This window comes from Trichoplusia ni, chromosome 9 (assembly GCF_003590095.1).
Source record: "Trichoplusia ni isolate ovarian cell line Hi5 chromosome 9, tn1, whole genome shotgun sequence".
In the NCBI taxonomy this organism is placed as follows: domain Eukaryota; kingdom Metazoa; phylum Arthropoda; class Insecta; order Lepidoptera; family Noctuidae; genus Trichoplusia; species Trichoplusia ni.
The window spans coordinates 7,585,179-7,611,664 of NC_039486.1; the positions used below are offsets into that span (position 1 = coordinate 7,585,179).

Sequence of the window (26,486 nt, forward strand, 5' to 3'; positions counted from 1 at the left end):
TTGTTTTTAACTTATAGACAGAACATAAAGAAATTGATATATTAGATATCACGAATTAACCAGCCAATATAACAACTGTAACAAAACTAGTCGTCAACCTCCAAAAGCTGGAATACTGTCCAAAGTATGCCATGAAAATGACCTCGCAATCGATTAAAGTAGGCTGGACGTCGGACATCGCGCGTCGTCCTGATTTGAATAGCGCTACAACACTCATCCCCTATCCAGTGTTATCCAGAGTATCCATACATAATGCGACGTAATAAAGTACCCGCCAGCCTGTTGCCCGAGTACTGAGTCCCGACACATTGGAAGCATCATCAAGTCTTCTATGTGAGTTTATATTAAGTAGTACATGAACATGCAAATCAAAATACGAGCACTTTATTTTTCTCCATATTTAACCTAATGTGTTGGAAATAGTGACGGCACGGTATAATTTCAGCGATTTGTGGCTAAAGAGTAATTGTAAAGCGTTTTATAATACTGTAATATTTGTACATCATTACCGCAGTGATCGAACATAATTAATTAGGTACACATGTTATGTACACGCAAAATGTTTTCACAATTGAATTTCCACAACTTAAACGCTTATTTAAAATTGTGGTTTCGACATTTTATGGAGCCCATTGTTTCATGTACTTATTATTTACAGGACGTAGCTCTCTATATAAAACTCTTAAAGTCTGTACTCACGGTATACATTGGGTAATGCCCGACTAGGCTTTGTTTCGGACTTGACACTTCAACCATTCACATTAGGATTCCGTGCACGACTGTGAAATAAATTTATTTCTTTCGTTCCGTTTTGTTTGGTTTCCTATAGAGACAGGCCGATTGGGCTACAGATACGTTGCGAGATAAACTCACATTTGATTGTAGAACCAGCATTAATTTGTAGTTAGAATAATAAACCTAATTTTTTACTCTACTGGCTGTAGACTCTTTAGATTTAAGGGTATTTCGAGGATTTAATCACTATAAACGAAAAAAATAGCCCGCTTTGGTCCACCTAAATAATTTGATGAGGTTCAAACGTCGGCCAGTAAACAACTAAATGTAGCTTGCCTCATGTCGCCAATCTGCGGTTACAATTATTTAATAGAATAATATTTAATTTAATTTTTCTCAATGTCGCAGACAGGTGTCAATTGTCTGGCTGTGCAACAGTATTTGTTAGCGGCGAGCTCGCGACGCGTGCGCAACCGACCGGAAACGATGACGAAAGAAATCGATAAAAAGAAAATGATTTAGACAAAATAAAAAAAAATGAGGGCGACCGCTTCGCAACATGGCCTTGACTGGCGACGCCCTTGACTCTAGTGAAAACGGTCGCGACTCTTGACAGCTCATCAATGCTACAGATCCGATATTTCATGCTAACCGAAAATGCTTGTTATGGTTGCTTTACCGTGAAATCGTTCTTTGGGCTATAAATAAATACATCATTAAATCCTATATTTCTCTCTCTCTTCTCGGAATGCATGTCACATAGAAAATCAACTAAAAAACTTTTCCTGAAACTACTTTTGTTGTTTTATAATCAACATTTTTTCTTTATGGAAGTATTATCCACGATCTACAGTCTCTATTTCGGTTTTAGCTCCGTCAAGGGAAAATGGAAGCAAAATGTACACACACAGCACATTAATTTATTCCATGGCCCGAGTGCGTGACGGATTGGCTCAAACTTCAAATTGTATTATAAGTTCGTACGCCGCCGGTTCTTCGACGGTAGTTTATACGACTTTTGCTTTGGTTCAGTAACCTAAATACATGAATTTTAATCATTTTGGTTTCTCTAATATGCTGGCTTAAATGAGATAATATATTATGTAACATGGTCAGCTTATCAGGTTATCAGTAATTATCCCTAAGCGGGTTGAAAGTATTTTCTAAGAAATCTTAAAATTAATATTGTGAAAAATCCACTAAAATCATATTTTCATAAGACTGTGACTCCATAAGGGCCTACAATCTAGATGTTATAGATTTTTGCTACTTATGTGTTATTTAGAATTACTTTTATTTTTTTCATGGAAATAAACAGATTTTTTTTAAAGAAGAGGAGTCGACCAATTATCATATCGAAATATCAAATCCAGCTTGGTTATTACTTACAGACTGTGTGCCTGTGATTTGTTTGTTTGTGAAACCCCCGCGACACAAGGATTAAATATCTTACTGCGGGATTTTTTATAAAAAAAAAGCAGATTTAGTAAAAGTAGAAGATCTTGCCACATTCCCCGTCGACCGTCGCTTCGTATAAAAATAATATTTTGTAACTATATTAAGCTGAATGCTGACCCAAAAAGACAGGAAAGATGAATAATTAAGTCAGCGCTCATCACAATAATTACACTGGGACTAATTTGTCACGACGGCTGCGGGCTACTGGGACTCGAAACTTTGGCGGCTCTAGTGTAAATATAATTTTAGTTAGATTAATAAGATATAATATTATAATACCTACTACTAAATGTGTACCGTGTTTAATGTATCCAATTATATTCATGATAAATTTTCTACAATATTATATTAGTTATGATACGTTCCTTGGGTATTCATAATATCATTTAGATTAAGACACAAAAGTAAATTTATTTTGTTGTTTCTTCTTTCCCCCGCTTACCGCGTTTCACAGGTTTTTTGAGTGAAACTTGTAGCAACTGTTAGGGTCAAACATCTTAATTTTTTTATCTGCCCTACAGAATACTTAGGTACTTTAGTTAGGATAGTATCAATCTATTATTTTATTATTGTGTGTTAATATTTTGTAACAGTTGATCAAGCGAAGCCATTTTAAGTTTAAACACATTTTACTCGATTAGTCACACCATTATTAAATAAACTAATTTTATATTACTTAATTGTGTAATGTTTTATATAGAACTTATTCAATTACTTCGTTAAGAAGAACAAAACATTGAGACTGGTACAAGTATTATTTAAAAATGTAATTCAGGTCAGACGCGTACCTGTGACCGTCATTCATTACCCTGACATTAAAAATACGTAAACACTATTATTGGCAATACTATATAAGCTAATAGAAAAGCGTAACAGGTATCACTTGGCAGTCATTGCCCAACAGAACCGGGAGAACAGAACAGGATGAGAGCTACCGTCGCAGTTGGTTTAGTGGCGCTAGTGGTGGCCGTGTGTGCGCGGGACGTGCGTCATAGAAGGGATGCCGACTTGGAAGGAGCGGCTTCACACAAGTGGGAGAAGGGAGGCGGCGGCGAGCACCATGGAGACCATCACCACGAGCACGGCGGACACGGCGAGAAGGGGTACAAGGGCCACCACGAACACGAACATGGCAAGAAGGGACATTCTCACCATGAAGGACACAAAGGTCACTATGACGAGAGCGGTGGACACAAAAAGCATCATCATCACGACGATGGCTACTACGGCGAACATGAACACGGCGAGAAAGGCGAGAAGGGTCATGGATTCGAAGAGAAGGGGCACTACCACAAAGGTCATTCTACCAAAGGACATCATGGTATTCACAAGCTAGACGAATTTAAGAAAGACAAGCACTTCCACGACAAACACGGTGAGTCAGGTTTCGAGGAGGGTTACGGCGGTCATCACCATGAAGGAGGCTACGAGAAGGGCGGACATTTTGACAAGGGACACAAAGCCGGTGGCTTCCATGAACATGAGCATGGTAACAAGGGGTCCTACGAAAAGGGAGGTCACCACAATGACCATAAAGGGCATCACGAAGAGGGAGCCGGCCACGAGTACTGGGGACACGACGAGGGTCATGGAAGCAAAGGGGGCCATGAACAGCACAAGGGCTGGGGCTGGAAAGGACACAAATAATTTTAATTTTACGCATTGATTAATGTAAATCAGGCTATTTGTTATTGTTGATACTTTGTGATACGCAAATAAATATTAATTTATTTAGCTATGATCAGTTATTTTATTTACCCAACAACAGAAAAATGGTAACCTGCTTGCTTTATTGATTTTAATCATAACTCACTCTTAAATTACTTGCATAGCTAATTATAAACAAGATAATTATGTTCTTTTCTTCCTTAAAGCAAAAACAAGCTATTAATGAATCATTTAAGTTGGTTTAAGAAAAATAATTATTGCGTCATACGATATTAGACACAGGCACATTTGCCGCATGTAGCGCTAAAGCCACCTATTTTGGTAAAAAAAGGTCAACACTGTAGGTTTAACTTTATTAGCAACGGCTTTATAAAACTAACATTGCGGTACTCTCGAGACACGCCGGCGGTTAAATCCCCACTGAATACCTAATCCAGTGTCCTAACTGTAGTGCCCGTCTACTAAAAAGTATTTTCCTTGCGGCACCTAAACACTCTTATGTTAGTGTATAACAATTGCTAAAGTTTATCTACCGCTCAGTCTCGGGCACAAACTCTTTTTTTTTTCTTGTCTAGTCTTTACTCACTAATTAGTTGGCAACTCATCGAAAATTCTGAAATGGAAATTTCACTCATCGCCTTATCTATTTTAAAATCAAAGAAACTTGTGCAAAACTCAGCTCTAAATATAAATACAAACAAAAAATATGACTTTTTTAAAAGCTCGCGTGTGAGGCTTATTTCGGGCTGAGTCTAAAGATAACATACATTTGTGTTTGTTGACTACCAACGCAGCAAAAAGAAACGTTAATTCTGAGCTTACGTCAAAAATACCAACCACACTATGTTATGAGACGGCATTATGAAAAAACAGCACTCGGCATTTCGCACTAATGTCAAAGGAACCGCAAAACATATTTACACTTCATATTTTAGCCTCTGTGCAGAAAAATTACGTATCTCTGATTTTGCTACCAAAACAACTGACGCTACTTGTAATAACTGTTTCTGGTCATAGAACGGCCTTAATTATTTGAAACGAATTATCAATTTTAAACAAATTAATGTAGACAATACACGTAATAATTATGGCAGCTGTTAAGCTATCATGCGATAAATTAGAATAAATCCATTGTCATTGCTAAGCTTAAATGAAGGTTGTATACAAAATAAAGTTATATGAGACCTGGCCATGCGAATGTCTATTAACGTCTTTGCTTAGTAATTTCGTTTAAAGCTTTTGCATAAAAATATTATTTTCACATATAAACATTTGTAAATGTCGCACGGTTAGTGATTTTTAGACCTAAATATGCTACATTGTTTTTATAATCTTCGTTGATGTTATTTTTCGTTCGAAACAAGTAAGTAGACCTTTTTATCAGTTTGTTTTACTGTATTAATTTAATGAAACAAAATTTATTAAACACAGAAAAATACTCTAAAAGTAGAAAATTTTGACCTTAGCCCTTTAAATAACATTAAAAGATAATAGAGTATTTTATTGTTAATTTTTTGTTATTTTTGTAATTCACATTTCTACATTGTCTCGGGTCTGGGTGTTTGTGGTACCTTCGTTGTATCTGAATTCCATAACACAAGTGCTTCAGCAACTTACTTTGGGTTCAGAACAATGTATGTGATGTTGTCCGCATTTATTTATTTATTATTTATTTAATCTATCTCAAACAACCTAGATTCAGGTAATCGATTCAAAGGAACAAAAATTAAAAAAACCGGCCGTCTGTTGTTTGGTAAGAGTTATGGTAATTTTACTTGTTACTAGAGTTCAACATTGCAAAGTAAGTACAGGAAACAATTTATATCGAAAACTTATCATAAACTTTATGTTATATTGCTGCCATACATGACTTCTTATCATAAGCTTTGCGTTACTAGCCTTTTTGTGGTAAATTTATATGTGCAAAAATTAAAACACGCAACAATAAATGAATTCATTATTTTTATAATATTGATTATACAACGTTATTTGGACAAAGAATTAATCAATCAGTCTGTGAACAATTAAAATAATTATAATCAAATAAAAAAACTATGTACGGGCCTCGTGACTTGTCTAGCGGCTCGTCTCGTCGTCCGAAAGGCTAGTTTTATTGAAAAAATAGTGGAAGGTGATAGCTGGCGATACTCGTTTTTACTCGTCATGCCTTTTTGTGTTAATTTTTATACTACTAATTGCTATTAGGATTTTAGAATAGAGGATGTTAGATGCAATTAAACTCAAGCGGAACTGTTGAAAGTGCTGGCCACATCTTTCAGATGTCGAATGAGCCCTGGGCAAAGGCACAGCACATTGGGTTGTTGAGAGCAAAAGAAGATTTCAAGAGATGGCGGGACGAACTCAAATATTTAATTTACACAAAACTGGCCTCTACATTTAAATTATAGACCGAATAAATAGAAGAAGGAACTGGAGGGCAAATGTCTCCCAACTTGGCACTGGAACATGCATTGGGACACTGGAAGCTGATTATTAAAAATGTAATTTAAGATTCGTTGCGTAAATATGAGGCAACAATGCTCATTAAAACGTATTTGTTAAAACAGCTAGTTACCAGAAACTTGGAGATTCATTAAGCAGATAGCCACCGATCCACAAGAATTCCTCTCTCGTTCGGACGGGCTGGGAAGATAATGACATTCCTAACTACAGCCCACTCACATTGCTATCCCAGAATAAGTTTATATCCCGCCCTAGTGAATATTATACACTTTTCTTTTGCTTTCTAATAAAAGCTGCGACGTGGATAAAGCTAGTATAAAATCAAAGAAGTATTTAAAGTTTCTGTTCTATTTCCATTCCATCCTTTCTAACGGAGTTCTGAATGGCCATATATCCAGTAAGCCATTATTTCATTAACTTGTATGTTATTATTTTTAGAAGGAGGTCGTGACTGCCGCTGCAGAAGTTGATCGATCACAGGTTAAGCCACGCTTGATACGGTCGCTCTGTGGACGTTGATTTATAAATCACGGTTAGTTAGGAACTGCCAAATTCAACTGAAAACCTGAAACCCAAATTCGTAGATGTTTTTAGACATTGTTGACAGTTAGTAAATTTGATTTTGCCCATCGACTTTCAATGCTGCCCGGTCCCGACCGCGAAAACGGCCGACGTGTTACGAAATTTATTTAAAGAAAACCTTAAAAACATTTCGATGCTACCGTAGTAATAAAACACGTGTTTAGTATCCAATCTTTATTGATCATTTACGGGTTAACTTATTTAACATAATAATTATTATGCTACATAAAGAAAAATACCTTTTGTATGTTACTATACGCAAATATCCGTTGACCGTGTTACATTTGGCCCACAATCTTTCTGCATAATAATTTATACACATAAACGAAAAATCCGTTCTTTCAGTAAATGAACACCGATTTTCAGTGAACCACGCTAAACAAGTAATATTTTGCTGTAAACCAAGTCAGCGGGCAGTAATGCAACCAAATATTCAATATAACACAGAGCCTGCACTAATGTGAATGCCAGCGCCACATATTCTGAATGCTGCCGGCCGTACAAGCACACTCATTGCCTGTTGCGCAACCGACCGACCATTTATTATGTACCATTTGAATAAATTGTAATTGATATACTTAGGTTCCACGCGACCGAGCAACATTGTATATGTTAGTAATATCACTAATGTGAGCTTTGTAATCAATTAATAGTCGGGTTTACATTTTAAATACAAATGCCTATTTGATATTTTGAATAATTACGTTTTATCACAATATAAGTTTTATATGTATGTCATAAAAATACTTCAAAACGCATGGGAAAATCAACTAAACCCATAATTTTATAATCAATACCATGCTGCGATCTGACAAATTATTACTTACTCGAGCGATACGTACCGCGAACATAATTTAAAAAGAAAAATGCTAATATAATTTTCCGCCTAATGGTAGCAAGTTTCAGACATCGAAAATCGTCGCAAAACAAAGATAAATCACGAGGAGCTGAATACGGACACGAACATGGAAAATAAGTAAGAGGCACAGGAATACCGGGTATCAAACTCATTTATCATTTTCAAAGTGATTATTAACGGCATATCAGTCATTTGGCAAACGAGATAAGAATGGTGGTGATGTTATTCGTAAAAGTATTTCGTACATACGTTGATGGCTTTTGTGTAGTCGATACATTGTATGTGTGAATGATTCTGCTTTGCCAGAGTACGATTAAAACAAAAGGAAAAATTGTCTAAAAAGTTTTTATTATATGTTCTATGCTTGGAATAAATTGATTTCGTTGATATAATAGTTTTTTTTTAATATTTACTTACATTTTAATCGAATAGGAGATTGAGAGTGACTTGTCAGATTCTTAAGAAACACTTATCAATATTGTGCTTATTATGCTTCAGCATAAATAATAGTTTGCCATTTTAATTATTCAGATTATGAATTTGGTCTACCTACATACAATATTAACATCTCAAATCTTACCTCACAGCAAAGTAAATATTGTCAACATGGAAGGAAGTGGAAATCTCCGTCTTGTTAGCTGTAGCAACCTTGACACTATCAGACAACTGTAACTTACCTAACCGCTGTTACCGTTTAGTATATAAAATCATTTGCACCGATGAATTGATATCATTCAACAAGTGCAACAACAACAAACTCAACATGAGAAGAAGCCTTCTGGTGGCGTGTGGGCTTCTGGCCATCGCAGCGCTCAGCTCTGCCAGAGAAATCCGGGAGAAACGCGCAGCCGACCTCGAGGCCGCCGCCTCCGGTCACCACTGGGACAAGGGAGGCGGCCACGAGCACCACGGACACCACCACCATGACCATGGTGGCGAACACCACAAAGGACACAAGGGACATCATGAACACCACCATGGTAAACATGGACACCACCACCACGAGGGACACAAAGGCCATCACGGCGAACATGGTGGACACAAGAAACACCATCACCATGACGAGGGCTACCATCATCATCACCATCACGGTGAGAAGGGAGACCACGGGCACGGACACGAGGAGCACGGACACTGGCACAAGGGCCACGACACTAAGGGACACCACGGAGTCGAGAAACACGACGAGTTCAAGAAGGACAAGCACTTCCACGACCACCACGGAGAGAAGGGCCACCACGAACACCACGGCGGGCACCACCACGAGGGCGGCTACAAGAAGGGCGGTCACTTCCACAAGGGACACAAGCATGGCGGACACCACGAACACCACCATGGCAAGAAGGGACATCATGAGGAAGGTGGACACCACCACCACCACAAGGGCCATCATGGTGAGGGAGGTCACCACGAGCACTGGCATGACCATCATGACCACGGCAAGAAGGGAGGACACGAGGACCACAAGCACTGGAGCCATAAGAAGGGCCATTAAGTATGCACTGACTGAATTGTTATTTGTTGTAATGTTGCTAACGAGTGTTTTTGTTACGTTTTTACGAAAAAGAATTAAATTTTGTACAAAATAACCACTTACTTTTTTCATTTCACCGTGTAATGGGATATCATACAATACGTACAAGCGCCAACATTCCTGATTACTTTCACGAACAAACAGCGCTTACACATCGAAACACAACTGAGTTTTGTTCCTCTCACAATAATTGTCGTAATAACATTGTTTTTTTTCATTAGAGCAAGAATTATCCTTAATTAAGATGAACTAAAAGTAGTCTTCTCCTAGCGAGTCATCTGATTTACTAAACAAACCTACGCGTCTTAGAAACATGTTTCATGTGTCTAAGCGAAAAACTCCATATAAAGTATCACTTTTTGAAGACAAGAATCGATTTATTTCATTTCATTTATACTACTTCCCATGTTTACTACATTTCAACCTGTTCAATATAATGACTAGGTAAAAGTAGAAAAATAAAAAGTTTAAAGAGAGGGCACGGGTTGTCTTCCAGATGAGAAATCGAAATGGAAATCGTAAATCAAATAATTATTCAAAAATAACAGAAACAAAAAACTCATAAATATGAAATATTCAATTTCTTTTGGTCTATATATAATTACAATTGATTTTTCTATTTACAAAGTGGGACTCACGCCCATCACTTTGGTTTCACAAACATTTGAAGATGAAAATTAGCCTTCGGTCCAGACTGTTTTAGGGTTAAGTGAGACAACGTACAAATATTTATACATTATAGCCTTTTTATACGGAAAGAGTTCAATAGGTACCTACCTGTTTCATTTGTATGTATGTAACTACGCCTAGTTCGAATAATATTTCAATTGATAATTTTCGCAGATGTCCAATTCGCAATTTTCAAACCTTACCGATTGTTTTCTCTCTCCAAATAATGTAGCCTCTCTTTTACTTTCAGTGTTACGTCACTGGCCTGTCTTTTGTTTTACGATGTCGTCAAAGCAAATGGGAAATGCCAAACATACGGTGCATTTTCGATCATTTTTTTTAGTGTTGGCTGCAGCACCTCTCTCTTGTTTATTCCCAATCTATCTCTTTCATTTTGAGTGTGACGTCATTGACACGTCTGTGTGAAAATTCTCTCGTAATTACATGATTGAACTAACTCTACTGTGTTATAAACCTTTGTCAAAATATCAGCAAATAAAATAGTCATATAAATTAATTATTAAAGTCATAATAGACACTAAGTTTTGATTTGAATAAAATAGCAAACCACGAGTATGTATATATATGTACTGAGGTAAACTAATAACTTCATAAATTAACAAATTAATGTTTTTAAAAGGTCAATGCGCAATAATTACTGGTCTATTTATAGTTTTGTAGAAGAAAGGTCAACAGCGACGTAACATTTGTAGTTTCGTAATAACTGATTTCTAATTCACAACATTAAATTTGCGTGTTGGACTAAGCGACGCGTGGTGCCAACCCCTACTCCTGTGGATCACACAGTCATGATGATGAAATCTATGACAATAAAACCATCAAACCATCATTTTCCCACGACCAGCAATGACTGCTACGTTGTCAGAACTAAAGTGGAAGTAGGTTGTACTGTTTATCTTAACACAGTCATTTATATAAGGCTTACCTGTAAATTACAAGTCCTTACCTGATTAAAGAAAAGTCATCTCGCCAACATTGCGTATTGATCGTACTGTATACGGATGCATAAAATACGAGCTTCTCACTTAATAAGTATAGGAGCAGGGAATCGAACTCGATCGTACATGACATAATCAATCATAAGTAAAGTGAAGGATGTGAACATGAAAGAAGAAAATATGCATTTTCCATCCTTAACCGATATTCTCGAGAAATAAATTCCGGTCAATACATGCTCCATTTTCTAGATTTTTGTGAGAAAATGCTCACGATGATTTTTTTTAAGGTTAAATTTAAAAAATATGTTAGTCTTGTTTAGGAAATAACACTCATCAAATCAAATATTAGAAATAGACGCAAATTTTTTAGCTCAAACGTAAAATTGGTCTGATATATTTAAACGTTCAAGACTAAAAGAAAAAGAGAAGACTTAAAATAAATGTCTTTGAAAAAATATGCATTGCTTGAAAGAGAACCCTTTTCATCATGTTTTCTTTTTGCAGAAAAAATGTCTTTCCAAATTACTTAATGCTAATGCATATGCTCCACCGGTAAATGAACAACTCGTGAATATGTTTAAAATAATATTTTATTCTTACATTAATCTCATTCACACTCATAACATATGCAGTACCTACGTATACATACATTAAACATCAATCAGTGCAAATTCAGTTTCACTTGTTTTTTAAGCAGTCGTTATGATAGAGCAATGTACTACGTGTGAAACAAATGCGAACATACGTGAGTTCATTTCATGATCTTATTATAAGAAGTCCTATTCCCAAGCGATTTATGTAAAGATACCAATTTATTATTCTCTTAAGGCCAATTTACAGTAGGTAGTTGTAGGAGGAACGAAATATATAGCCTCTTGACACTCGCTTTATCCCCGCAGAAGCATTCGATGAAAGTCATTCGGTGTAGATCTTGCAAGAAAGCGACATGCGGTAATCACACAAACATGTAGGACATACATATACCCATATACTATAGCTTATTCTGAATATATCTAATCAAAAGATATTTCAGAGCTGTAACAGCAGATAGTTTAGCAAATGTTAACCAGTACGTACTTAAATAACAGGACAACAGATTGATTTCAAATTTATCGTCCTTCTAGTCAATGTAACTCGATCTGATCAATCAAGTGCTGATTATGGGCTATTTAACTGGTCCTATTTAAATCACAAAATCCATCTTAAGTTATTAATTCAAAATAAAATGTGAATCCCACAATTAAAGCCGTTTGACCATTGTTGACTGAGAAACGAATCAAACTCGGAATGTACCTATGATTTTTTTCTAATAGAAATAGAGAAGGAATAAGCAAATAGTCACATATTAACAATCATACTTAAAAGTATTTCTGATAACAGCAGTTAAAGTTATATCGTTCACCCAGTGCCAGGGCGCTTGACCTTGATATTAGAGTAAGTGCAAATACCCGAAGCGTTGCAATAATTGCCCAATACAGCTACGACAAAACCAGAGCTACAGTATCTATAAAACGTAGTCGTGGCAGTGACACGTAGCATATCTCATCTCGATCCGCCGACGAATACAACTATCATGAGGACCGCGCTCCTGCTGAGCTGTGCGGCGCTGGCGCTGGTGGCGCTGGCGCAGGCGCGAGACCTGCGCGAGAAGCGCGACTCCGACTTGGAGGCCGCCGCCACCGGACATCACCACGAGAAGGGAGGCGGCAAGGAGCACCATAGCCACCACCACCACGAACACGGTGGCAAAGGACACAAAGGATACAAGGGTCATCACCACCATGAGCATGGCAAGAAGGGTCACCACCACCACGAGGGACACAAGGGACACCACGACGAGAAAGGTGGACACAAAAAGCACCATCACCACGATGAAGGCCATCACCACGAACATCATCACGGTGAAAAGGGTGAAAAAGGACACGGCTTTGAAGAAAAGGGACACTTCCATAAAGGTCATTCCACTAAGGGGCATCATGGTGTCCATAAGCTAGACGAATTCAAGAAAAACAAACACTTCCACCACAAGCACGGTGAAAGTGGGTTCGAAGAAGGTCATGGCGGCCACCACCATGAGCATGGACACAAGAAGGGCGGTCACTTCCACAAGGGACACAAACATGGCGGACACCACGAACACCACCACGGCAAGAAGGGTCATCATGAGAAGGGAGGCCACCACCATGAACACAAGGGCCACCACGATGAGGGTAGTCACCACGAGCACCACCACCACCACCATGACCATGGCAAGAAGGGCGAACATGAAGACCACAAGCACTGGGGCTTCAAGAAAGGGCATTAAAAATTTGACCTCAAATTTTCTGATGTTCCTACCTGTATACTTGTAAATAGATGTTACGTTTTGTTATATTTTTGTTACAAACACGATGTAAATAAACACTATTTTATTTCATATCGTCTTTCTTATTTATTTCCTAAATGTCGTAAAAAACGCTTATGCTTCACATTTTCTTAAGGGTAAGGTTAATAAGTAAAGTAATTCTGAACTGTCTAGTACCTACTAATAAAACCTTTACAAGTAAAAGTTATTTGAATACAGCACGCAGACAGCGAAAAGGTCCACACTCCACAGCGGTTGAGGTCACCAGTGCAGGACGTGTCGCAGGTTCGATCCCCGCTTAGGATAAGCAATTTCGTGAACCACGAATACTTGTAAAGAGTCAGTGTGTTTGTGCATATGAACTACATGAAACCCCCGCAAGACTGGGATAAAAATTACTATTCATACGTAGTTGCATTTTTCGGAAAAAAGTTCATAATAATTCATTATTCATGAGTTTATAGGTATGAGGGTAAATAAATACCTGTTATAGTGAAAAAATGTATCATTTAAATAGCCCTCTAAAAAAAGTACAATAAAAATCAAATGTATTACGTATATTTATAAATCAGTCAAGCAACCAATTATGAACAAAAAAGTAGGTATTCATTAGGCAAATCTCTCTTTTCCCAATATATTCTATTAACAGACAACTACAAATACACTTCCTTCAGTAAAACAAACAAAATAATATTCTTTTCGTATTTATTCGATACTAATTATTACAACAATAGACCGTAATGATAAATCTATATAAGAGAAGAAAATCGTGTTAGTTACACTATTTATAACTTAAGAACGATTGAACCGATTACCATGTAATTTGATATACGGATACTCTAAAGCCTGGGAATTTTAAATAGCAAAGAAAAAGTTTGAAGTAAGGAGTTGGTGTTTTAACACCTTACACCTTACTAAGGCCTTACACACCTTAATACATGTTTCGCTTATCTGAGTATAATTATCTACTAGGCACTATAAGAATACTATTGTTATCCGGAATATTCACATTGTACACTGTAAAATAACACAAACGAGCATTTCATAACATTAGTGCACACATTTTAATGTGAAAATTTAGTGGTCTTCGGCAACTGTAAGCTTTTGTCCTGGAGGCGACAGTCAAAATCTCGACCATACATTAGATAGGAAACATTATGAAACTGCTGCAATTATTAATAATAATATAACTTGATAATAAAATGATTAGGCCATCAGACAGATTTCCAAAAAATATTGGAAACGTAATCTATCTCATATCTACATATAAAAAAATAAGTCGATACAGTGGAATAAAATCTCATGTGACGTCACTTACCAGTACGCTTTTTTCTAGCAAGTGATGTTACTAGCCCCCACTACCATACATTGATTCATCATATTAAGTGCATTTAACATTCTTAACTTCATACTGATGTGTTAAAATTAAAAATACGTCTTAAATATTTTTGGGAAACCCTTCTGAAAACTACTTAGATTTTTTAGTCAAATATCCTATTGTAGATCATAAACAAATAAAGGAATAACTTAAAGAAGTACTCGAAAAAAATATTATTTAAAAAGAGCCTCAGATGTGTAAATTTATAAAAACCGCTTCCCAGAAAAAGCATGAAATGAATAAAAACGTTATTGGTTTAGAGGGACGCTGTGCTAACAACTACGACAGCCAAGTTTTTGTAATCATACTAAGAGCTGTAACTGCAAATTGTATTACGCAAGCAGATATCCTAACTAACTAATTAAAGAAACGGCCACGGTTTTGGTCTACTTAGTCATATCTTATTCACTTAACACAGATAGTTATAAGCTAACCTTAAACGCGATTAGGAACACTAGTAATTAATTGTTATTTGTAATTAAGCGTATTATTAAACAGAAACTGTGTCCTGAGTTACGAAACCAGTTCGTTGTTTAAGATTTTTATGGATTTTAAAATTTTGACGTTTCTCTTAAGTCTAACTCTGTCTGTCTGTCTCGCTTTCAAGCCAAAATTACTGAACCGACTGTAATGAATTTTGGTACACAGATTGTCTAGAGCCGGATATAGGCTCCTCTTTAACTGGATTAAAGGTTTGTAAGGGGGTGTAATGGTGGTGAAAGTTTATATAACACTTTTTTTTAATGGACTACGGCTTTGAAATTTGAATTAATTGTTGTTTATTTAAATCAATACGATATGCGTATCGCGAAAGTAACTCAGTGTATCCATCTGACTGTTTCTCTCTGCTAACGGTGTTCAACGTGAAACCCACGCGGACAGAGTCGCGGGCAACAGCAAGTAATAAATAAAACAAACACTTTACCTCAATGGCAAAATCACGTCGCGCAATGTTGCCTTCAAAATTATAAAGGCGTTTTGCTATAAAACCATTGAATACGTGTCGGTGTTTCAAAAAGATATTGTTGCTCCAACACACGTTCATTATTCACTTGTTTGTCTTGTGCAGTATAACAAAGGGGATAGAGCACCATATGTTATTCTGAACTATTCGAGCTCGCTGTCCCATATTTCCTCCAACAACGGCCATCAATCGTTGATAGGAAGCAAAAACTGACAATTTAAATTCTTACATAGACAGCGTACACACTGTAAAAATGGGAACAAAAAAACTTTTAATGTTTTATAAGTGTTTTCCTTAACACCATAACTCATTATAAGCAAGTCCACGTAGCCCGTAAAAAGTTAAAATAGAAATATAATGTCGCAGGCTCCAAAAACAAAACAGGATAATAAAAAAGAAAACGTTTCTCTTGCCCTACTTAATAAACTTAAGAAGAGTTTAATGAATACGGTAGATGTAATCTTATGTTTTACAAAGATTGATTGCCACCACGAAATAGTATTGTTTTAGATAGCTACGCGAAAAATTCTGCCAATAAAACCCTTGCGAGGCACTACGTCAAGGACTTTTGTGCCTTGAAGTGTCCTTGAAATAATGACATCCTTTTCACTCGACAGCACCGCAACGCCTCTCACTCAGGCATTTGAAGTCCACGGCAATTTGTACAAAATTCAAATAAAGAGTAACAGTATTAGTACTTAGGGCCCGTTTGTAACTTTTTTACATCATTATTACAATATAGATTTAGCTCTCATTACGAGTATTTTCGTGTTCTTATTTAGGTCGATATCAAACACACCGAAATAAACTCTAGATTTCTGTGGGAGCTTATTTGACAATAAATTGTTAAGATCTATTAACGTAAAAAACTGAGTTGGATAAAGCTTGAAAAAGATATAATTTAGTTTAACCAACCTTTTTTGAGTGATAATAAAATTTTCTAGCGATAGTAGCAATAATAATCTGTGGACAGAAGTCATACTTAAGTAATCATTTATAAAATCAATAGTAGGATAGTTACGTATTTAATAAGAGAAAGCAGCAAGTAAATTAACAGCAGCCCGGCACTAGACGTGACTAATACTTACCGCAGGAGCTAAGCTAGAAGCCATCAAACACGCTAACTATGTCCTCATTATTACTTTGTATCACATCAGATTAATATTTTTATTTTAACTTCCAATTACTACGGAGATGATGGAATGAATCCTTAATAGTGATTTTGTAACCTAAAATAGGTGCAGAGCCACACTCGGATAAAATAGTCAAAAAAATGTTTACGTCTACACTTTTTTGTATGTTTCCAGACGATTAAACCATAAATCGGTACAGATGTAGATAAGTATAATCATTAATTCATAGTATTTTCTTTCCCGAGTCGTATTCGTAACCCTATCTTCCAATAAACCGTAATTTGTTATCACTCTTGTTTCTGAATGGTAGGTACTAAATGTTAGATACGAAATATTGGACTCAGAGCCGGTCTAGAATAGAATTCTAGAGAGGAATAACTGTTACATTAAATAGTGATGTAACTCTAGCATCACGTAGCGCCAGTAACAGTAATAATATATTTCTCTTCACTTACCGTTACAACGCACGCGTGAAAAACTAACTCATGCATTCTTATACTAACAGTTTTTTGAATAATCCCATTTCGGCAGTTTCTTTTTTCTTCAGTTTTTGACGCTTAAAAAACTGAAGATCAGAAGCTAAATAGTCTAATAACTAGTACTAGTATCGTGTTCAGGTCGTAGAGGGTCAGATATTCTGTAACTCATTGTAAAACACTGGTACCTAGAGCCATCTAGATAGACTGGAAGCCACTCCAACGTAGTTGTGAAAAGGCTAGGATGATGATTGTTGCCAGTGTCCGGCGTTTCAGGTTTAGTCAGTAAGAGTCTGAGACTAGACCCTGCCCTCTGAGGAGGAGGTTGGGTGTCCATGAGGGTCCCACCTTCATTTTTTTTTTTTCATAGAAACCAAACGTAAATAACGGCAATCAATTTGGAAATCACATCTAATTATTAAATAGAGGACATGTTTCCATGATTAGCGATTAACGAGCTGACATGCTTTCGTATTTGCAGTATTAACTTCGCAACTACAATTCAGTTCGTTATCACAGGTATGCATGGGATATCAGACAGAGATTCACAGAGCAACAATGAAATTCCTAGCACGGATGCCCACACATCTGTAACAATAACATGAATAAGATAACTTGTGTACCTAACCTTAGTTGTAATTGTTATTCTATGTGCGTGTACTGAACAATACAAGCTTTAAGTCTACACACATAAGTTAAACTACAGGTATAGGAACTTTCCATAAAGACCAAATTATCCAGATATACCCAGGTACACACGCCCACTGGTTTGTATAACTTTTACGCAACTGAAATTTGAATAAGATATCGACACCTCCAGACACCTACGACTGTTGTTTTCATCTGACCTTTTTAAAATAAAATTTGGGATCCTGCTTAAACAAAGGTGAAGTTTTATTGAGCTGAAGCGGTCGATTTGTATCCATGTAGGTAATAAAAAAAAACTTATTTGGCGAGTTATTAATGTAACATTTCCGAAAACGATGAATTTTCAAATTTACGTATGAAACTACACGCGACGCAGAAATCCAGCAATTATCGAAAGAGCTGACAATAACGGTACGTGGCTAATGCAGAGTTAAACAGGCGCGAGCTCGCACGTCAGCTCCTGCTCACTTGGTCAGGATTACCAGCTGACAGCGTCTGCACCCATAAATCTAGTGCGAGCGTGACGTCACTAAGCTCCGCACTCACTCGCTAATTAGTGTAAAAGCGTTATCAATGGATTACATCCTCACCCGTCTACTGTATCCTCGGAAATTCTAAAATATGTGAATGATACTTGCAAAGCTCTCTGCGGTTTGGAATTTAACGCAACGGTTGAACGGACAATTTCTGACTATAAAGTCAATACCAACATACATTTTAAACTTCTCATCTAGTGGTGTAAGCTTTACTTTTTTGCCTTCACTCTTGTTTGGTGTGTGTGTACCTACCTTGTGTGTATTTATAGTAAACTCACCTGTTTAATCAACCACACACTATACCTATACTATCTTTTACTAACACTTAAGATACCCTAATACAAAATTTAAAGATTCACGCTTAAGAGCAAACTCGGGATAAGTATTGTTATTGACTGCACGGATAGCCGAGTGGTTAAGGTCATCGCGTAAAACCCACTGTGCGCGACGTGTCGTGGGTTCGATCCCCACGTAGGACAAGCGTTTGTGTGATCCACAAATGCTTGTTCTGAGTTTGGATGAGCATCTCTCTGTGCATGTGAATTGTATGTTGTAGTTTAAAACAAAAGCTATTATAGATTTCTTGAAAGGTTACTTTCATTAAACAACTTTTACAAAAGATTCGAATTTTTGACTCATGTTCATAGCTTATATTTATAATTCTCAAGTAACAAAGTGAAATATGATACCGCTCTAAAAAGTTATTATAAAGTTTAAACAAAAGCTTTAAAACACACCTGCTCCGAGAATTGTTGAAATTACAGATTCACTACAAATGTACATTATATGTACATACACTACGTGGGTTGTGTGCGTATACATTATACAGTCAACAACAAAGCTATGTAGATATAAGAATTAAATTAAAATGCAAATGAACACTAATCTTAACAGCTTGAAATCATAACTTAATTCATCGTAAATGTTCATATAAGTGTAAGGTTGTGGACTATTTATTGCATACACACGTAAGGCTTAATTTGAAGTTGTGTGCGTGCCACACACAGACAGACGCCCATGAATCTCAGGCCGAGAGTTCTCTCTGAGAATATGATGACAGTTAATGACACCTCAACAGCCCATCAATCCCTTATTTCTCATTATATTGACAGACCATTTTCTCAAGTCGACTCCGTGTAGGGAGGTAAGTAATGCGTTTCAAGCCGCAATAGTACGGCGACTGTGGCGTTACGTCAATTACGTGAAAACAAAATTTTATGAATAATAGATATGTCGTAGATGGACATGAAAAAAAAATCCAGTTCCAGCCCCGGTGTGAAAGTAACTGATGTTAAGGGGCCAAATAAGACGATGATGTATTATAAGTACACCTAGAAATCTGTAGGTGATTGTTAGCTTTCTTGATTGGCAGTCTGGCTCAAACAATGTAGGTAAATCCCCCGACGACGTCAACTATTACTATAATTCATGATAGCTGAATTTTCTTTAAACCAAGTACGAAGCTAGCTTACACTAAAGTGGCTATAATTAAATCATAGTTATGAGTATCTGTATATTCTACAAAAGGATAACAGGAAACGTAAACAAATGATTCATTAAATATGATAGTCCTTAGTGTAACCAAATAATTGCATGGCTAAATACGCAGATTGAATGCCTTCGCTCAACTAATATGAATCGTTGACGTACTTCAGTGACTTAAAGCCTCCAATTGGCACCAAACTCCGACAGTTCGTAATCCATTAATACGTTCCGCGACACATGTGGCGCAGCATGTAGGCACCTCGATTAAGTCACACGGCTACAACACGTAGCGCTACGCAGCACGCCTACGAGATGAGTTCCGCTTTATAAATCGTAACATTTACCCAAAAGGCCAAATAATAAAGAACCGAAATATAATATACCGTACGAGCCAGTTATTAAAGTCAACATAAAAGTGCTACGTCATAGTGAAGAACCTTTTTTCAATATTCGAAAGAAGATCTAGCAATTAAACTTTTGACGGGTTTTCTTAACTTCAGATAGTCTATATAAGGCGTGGAAACCTTTGTATTACTTACATTATTTTTATCAATAGTTTACAACTAAACAAACTAAGTTAGATAGGTTTGCTAGTTGTTGACAGCGAAACAAGATTGTTGTTATGAAGTAGGTCGTTCTGTATTTAATTGTTAAAGTTTATATGTTTAAAATAACATTGCGGCACACTCAAATGTATATGACAATATATTGTAATGTTTGTTCCATTTTAATTAAACCCACTTATGAAATAAGAAAATAATTAAATTGACTGCAATATCTGCATTTTAAAGATCAAGTACAAATCGGGAAGATTTAATTACTACATACATTATGTAGTGATGTGAACGTAAATTATGAAATGCTATTAATATTTTACTATTCTAAATCGGGATGTAGAGAACGCCGAGACGGAGTAGATAGTTGAGTGATCCTGCAACTAAATAAACATGCTTGTTCCAGTATGGACTGAACTATTTGCTGGTAAAACGACAGATTGATAGAGCCATTCGTGTGCAGTGTGCACACTAGCGAACCTTATTCATTTTTAATCCTTGACCGACAAGTCGTTCGATCCAAAACCGATCGTGTAACAGAAAGCTTAATGATGACTATCCGTCAGCGAGCAAGAGATTTAATATGATACGCCTTTCAGCTTTACAGCTGGGCAGTAGTCCAACTATTACCAACACACGCTAAGTGGTGATTGTCAAGTGCCAATGTGGCATCACAACAATATCATTGAGCCTAGACAACGTCTATAGGGCAAGGTCAATTAATTATTAGATCATTATTTATCTGCAGTAATAATTGTGATATCTAGATAACATTTGGTAAAACTTAACAATGTTATACTTTTAAGTACACATACATTGTGACGTGTCCAGAGGAAGAAAATACACTTCATTTATGCAGTATAAAATTTAATGACTTAAGTTTTAACCTTAAATAAAAAAATAATAATTTAAATTGTATTACCTACATACTTTAGGTCGTAACTTATCGGTTGCCGCAGTACAACAAGAAGCACCGCCATCAGAGAAGTTACACTTTGGAAGAAATAAATAAATTGGCATTTACTAGCACCGTACGCTAAATGCTTGGCCTTGAAGCGTTTGGTCTCTGGTCTATCTTCAGTGGCCTTTCTTGTATGAAAATTTCTTGTGATGAGCATGTTCTCCCTTCTTGCCGTGGTCGTGGTGATGTTTATGATGTGAGTCGTGTCCACCGGCCTCCTTATGCCCTTTGTGCTCATGATGATGACCGCCCTTCTCATGGAATCCTTTCTCACCGTGCTCCTTCTTATGGTGACCACCTTTGTGATGCCCTTTATGGAAGTGTCCACCCTTCTTGTGACCATGCTCCTCGTGGAAACCACCATGTTTCTCCTCGTGGCCGGAATCACCATCTTCATCAAAGAAGTGTTTATCTTTTTTGAACTCATCAAGTTTGTGTATTTCGTGATGTCCTTTAGTTGAATGACCCTTATTATAGTGTCCCTTTTCTTCATATTTATGACCCTTTTCTCCTTTTTCACCTTTGTGATGCTCGTCATAGTGGCCATCTTTGTGATGGTGCTCCTTTTTATGGCCGCTGTGATCGTCATACTCACCCTTATGGTGTTCCTTATCATGATGGCCTTTTTCGCCTTTCTCGTGATGGTGGTGGCCCTTATAGCCTTTTACACCTTTCTCGTCATGTTCATCTTTGTGCTCAGAATGATGTTCTTTACCTCCTCCCTTTTTGTATTCATGATTTTTGGGTGCCTCCTTCTTGTGTCCAGTGGCAGCTGGCACTTGGTCCGTTTCTAATGCTTCTTTAGATTGCTCAATTTGCCGTAAAGGTATCCGTCGCGTTTGTACCACAGCCAAGAGGGTTAAAAATCCTAAAATAAAAACAACCCTCATATTGCGAGGCTGTTAATATTGCGCGGTGTGTGTTACAGAGTGCTGTACTTCTAATATTGACAACATCATTGATGGTGCAGCAGTTTTATATAAGGAATTGTGTAAGCAGTGCTAATCGACGCGTCGCGCGAAAGACTCGACGGCTACGAATTGCGGCAAGACTTGCCTGGATGGCTTTGTGAACAAATCAACCCCTTATTCGAAATAATTAAACTTAATTGTCGTGACGAATAAACACTTTATAAATTGCAAATTCGTTAAGGTTATTCTAACAAGAAAAATATTTAGGATACATGTCAATTTCAATAGAATTATATTAGCAACTGTCTTCTCTAGTCTAAGAAAGTCATTGAATTGCGATATTTTATTTCATTACTAGCTGTTGCCCGCGACTTCGTCCCCGTGGGTAGAATATATTATGTAAGTTATGATTTATACCTGCCCTGTTTTTTTTTCACATTTTCCATTGTATCTTCGCTCCTATTAGTTGCAGCGTGATGGTTTATAGCCTAAAGCCTACCTCGATGAATGGACTATTCAAAACAAAATGAGTTTATCAATTAGGACCAGTAGTTCCTCAGATTAGCGCGTTCAAACAAACAAAGTCTTCAGCTTTATATATTAAGTGTAGAAGTGTAGATGTAGATAAGTTGTAATATATGGTGAAAGAAAATTAAAATTGGGTTTTAAAAGAGTTCAGTAATAAGATACAAACAACACGAATGAACGTAGTAGGTAATCCTGAGTATACAATGTGTCCTTTATTATTAGGTATTTGATCCCGGTAGACCGCTAGCCTCAAGATTCAACCACTTGTTGCGAGGGATACTGTAGACCACATGAGGTCGCAATGTTCATAATTACTGAAGTATTAATAACGCTAGACACTACTCTTTGAACAAAAATATTGCTAAAACTAAACTCATCCACGAAAGCTGTAACAATAATGGCATGGTGCCAAGGAGCTAACTGCATTTCTTGTCATTTACTGCGTCCAATATCGTGCAAAAGTGGAAAAGAATTATCATAACAGTCTTATTCACTCAAAAATGTTACTTGGAGAATAATTTGAGTGTTTGAAGCAGTGTGCATGAGAACTGACGGTTTGATCTACCACGTGCTTCCCTTATGCCCGATTAACACTGAGTGATTTTTGTAAAATGATGATAGGTGTATTAAACTCATGTAGAAGATATCTGTGCCAAACAACGGGATGAACAAGGGCACGAATTAAGGTATATTTACACTTAATTCGTGTCCTTGTTAATTTCGCTGTTTGTCATTATATTCAAGCTGGACACTTAATGGACTCAAATATATATAACGTACATCGTGTTACGGTGATGACATAGTTCTTCTAAACTTTTTAACTTCTATGACATCGTAACATTCGCAATCATCAATTCAACAGTTTCTTAATCAAAGCATTCACTGGACAAACAATAAAGCACGTAGAACGAGTTTATAGGGGCATTAAAAGGCCAGTAAAAAACTAGTGTTTATAATTTCCTATTCATACTAGCCTCTTCATACCAAATGTAGGATCTTAAAAGTATGCAGAGACATACACTAGTTAACATAATTTCATTTAAAATACACATCCAAACAAAAACATTTTACAAAGACATCTCATTGACCTACGTCGACAAAAACTACATTGCATTAGCGTGCTTGTTTTTTCCTCAAACGGAATCACTAACACAAATGGAGCTTTGTACCCACTTTAAGTGTTCAATAAACCGTGAAGTATCGAAAATAGGTTGTAGTACGTGCCATTGAAATAAACAAGCAAGTATTTTGCCAACAACCTGTATATAGATAAACCTGTATATGCTACTGTAATAAGTAACTAAGATATCGGGTAGTTCTGCTGATGTTATCTAGGTTTTTGTTAGGTTCCAGTTTCCACTTAGTGGTATTGACAAGTAGCCTATTGAGAAATGTTATCAATTTCAGCGGCTGCAAGTGTTTTCTATAGAAAACGGCTGATTGCAACCACGACTAATTCGTTGCCCAGTAAAATGTAGGCCAATCTCGGGCACCGCTCTAGTTTCTCAACGCTGAGTTACTTATCTCGCCGGGAGTCGTTGCCAACGGACCAACGCCAACTATTTTATGTAACTTTGTTGTCGAAACGTGCTGTGAAATTGATAAGTTTGTTTTTGTATCTGATTCCAATTGCAAACATTATTTACTTTTTTGAAATATTTTTAATTAAGTTTAGTGGAAGGCTTAAAATACAAAAGGCTAAATATTTTTTATAACATTTAATAACAACAAATAATCACAGTCAACAAAACTTAATACATTATGAGAGCTTAATTAGGTAAAACTAAATAAGGACTTCATTAACTCGTATCGGTAGGAAACAGTCTTAGGAATACAATTACTAGTGTCCCTTCTTGTGGCCCCACTTCTTGTGATGCTCGTGACCGCCCTTCTTGCCATGATCATGATGATGATGATGATGCTCATGGTGGCCATCTTCCTCGTGGTGTCCCTTATGGTCGTGATGATGTCCTCCCTTCTCGTGGTGACCCTTCTTGCCGTGCTCATGTTCGTGGTGACCGTGGTGTTTGTGTCCCTTGTGGAAGCCGCCTCCCTTCTTGTGGCCGTGTTCCTCGTGATGTCCTCCGTGGTGCTCGTGGTGGCCGCCGTCGTGATGGTGATCGTGGAAATGCTTTTCTTTCTTGAACTCATCATGTTTATGCACTCCATGATGACCTTTAGTAGAGTGACCCTTGTGGTAGTGTCCCTCCTCGTGATGACCATGTCCCTTGTGACCCTTCTCACCGTGATGGTGTTCATGGTGGTGGCCATCATCGTGATGATGATGTTTCTTGTGACCACCATGTTCGTCGTGGTGTCCCTTATGGCCTTCATGATGGTGGTGTCCTTTCTTGCCATGTTCGTGGTGGTGATGTCCTTTGTAACCCTTGTGTCCTTTCTCACCATGGTCGTGGTGATGATGAGCGTGGTGCTCGTGACCGCCACCCTTATCCCATTTACCACCGTGGTGGCTAGCCGCTACTGCCGAGTCCGCATCACGTTTCTCCCGGGCACTCCTGCAGCTAACGTACGCTAGCGCCGTTAAGGCTAAGCAGCACACCAGTAAAGACCTCATGTTTCCTGTGCTCCGATGTGATCCAAGCAGTTGACTGATGCCTGTATTTGCGACTGACAAGTTTTTATACTATTAGCCCGTCTTGTTGGTATTGTATGAAAATTGTGTAAAGCTCCAAGGTTGCAGCTATGTGGCGAAGCAGTAGAACGGGTGCATTGCGCATACCCGGTGTCTCAATGTGAAAATCGGAACTAAGTAGGTAAAGTTCCTAACTACTTACTAAGTACTAAAATGAAAGTAATTCAAAAATATTTAAAGTACAAATGTATGTGAGTTTGATGAAACGCCATTATTTTACTAGAAATGTGTTAAATATCTATAATTGTTTTATTGTTGTCATCTATGAATTTATTTTTCCAATTTATGAAAGAAATCAGTCAGTATTAAGAAATTTTCTTTCATCATCGGGATGCCCAGTATTAAACGGTGATCTCAACAAACTGGTTCAGATCGAGAATTTTAAAAAAAAATATTATACTAGCAAAATATAGCATGTTAGGAGCTGTATGTACAGTCACATTAATTAATATTGGCCGCTTTCAGGCTTCAGATACGTAAACATGAACGTCAAAAAAGTTGAAAACGTTGTGATGGCTATAAGAATGATTAAGGTCAAGATTCAGATTCAATATAGGTACATATTGCAACTTTTTCACAGTGTGTGTTCAGCATTTATTATTGAACCGCTAACCTGATCTACAGGTTGTTCACATGCGAACATCTATGATATTAATATTAATGAACACATAAGTACTGGACTTCTTCACGTACCTACATTATACTTACTCGTAAGATGTGATAATATTAGAAGTACTTGTCTGGAGATCGCTTTCAGACTCGTTCGCGCAGAAAGAACTTAAGCAGTATAAGAGCATTAAATAACCATTAAGTATCTAAGTATACAAAGAGGTAACGACGTATTATTTAGCTGTATATTCGCTGTATGGCTGTATTTTCTCTGTATATATCCATTCAAGTTTGAGAGGCATATTTTTGGGAACCCCACTCTACTTTCAATTAAATTCAGCACACTGCTCACGCATTGTCTAGCAAACTACCAATTGAG

The 26,486-nt window shown here is 37.1% G+C and overlaps 5 protein-coding genes across 5 annotated transcripts; 3 read left to right on the forward strand and 2 right to left on the reverse strand.

The window, feature by feature from the left end:
- Positions 1-2,987: 2,987 nt before the first annotated feature.
- Positions 2,988-3,934, forward strand: LOC113497547 (histidine-rich glycoprotein-like). The gene has a single exon (XM_026877134.1). It carries the CDS (start codon positions 3,118-3,120, stop codon positions 3,838-3,840), a length of 723 nt encoding a protein of 240 aa, XP_026732935.1. The 5' UTR covers positions 2,988-3,117; the 3' UTR covers positions 3,841-3,934.
- A 4,455-nt stretch (positions 3,935-8,389) lies between these two features.
- On the forward strand, positions 8,390-9,354 carry LOC113497702 (histidine-rich glycoprotein-like). Its single transcript, XM_026877390.1, has one exon. It carries the CDS (start codon positions 8,529-8,531, stop codon positions 9,258-9,260), a length of 732 nt encoding a protein of 243 aa, XP_026733191.1. The 5' UTR covers positions 8,390-8,528; the 3' UTR covers positions 9,261-9,354.
- Positions 9,355-12,191: 2,837 nt separating this feature from the next.
- LOC113497603 (histidine-rich glycoprotein-like) lies at positions 12,192-13,343 on the forward strand. Its single transcript, XM_026877199.1, has one exon. The coding sequence runs from the start codon at positions 12,501-12,503 to the stop codon at positions 13,230-13,232; it is 732 nt and encodes a 243-aa protein (XP_026733000.1). The 5' UTR covers positions 12,192-12,500; the 3' UTR covers positions 13,233-13,343.
- A 7,875-nt stretch (positions 13,344-21,218) lies between these two features.
- LOC113497559 (uncharacterized histidine-rich protein DDB_G0274557-like) lies at positions 21,219-22,703 on the reverse strand. Its single transcript, XM_026877147.1, has one exon. It carries the CDS (start codon positions 22,294-22,296, stop codon positions 21,523-21,525), a length of 774 nt encoding a protein of 257 aa, XP_026732948.1. The 5' UTR covers positions 22,297-22,703; the 3' UTR covers positions 21,219-21,522.
- Positions 22,704-24,548: 1,845 nt separating this feature from the next.
- Positions 24,549-25,694, reverse strand: LOC113497798 (histidine-rich glycoprotein-like). Its single transcript, XM_026877538.1, has one exon. The coding sequence runs from the start codon at positions 25,418-25,420 to the stop codon at positions 24,686-24,688; it is 735 nt and encodes a 244-aa protein (XP_026733339.1). The 5' UTR covers positions 25,421-25,694; the 3' UTR covers positions 24,549-24,685.
- Positions 25,695-26,486: the final 792 nt, after the last annotated feature.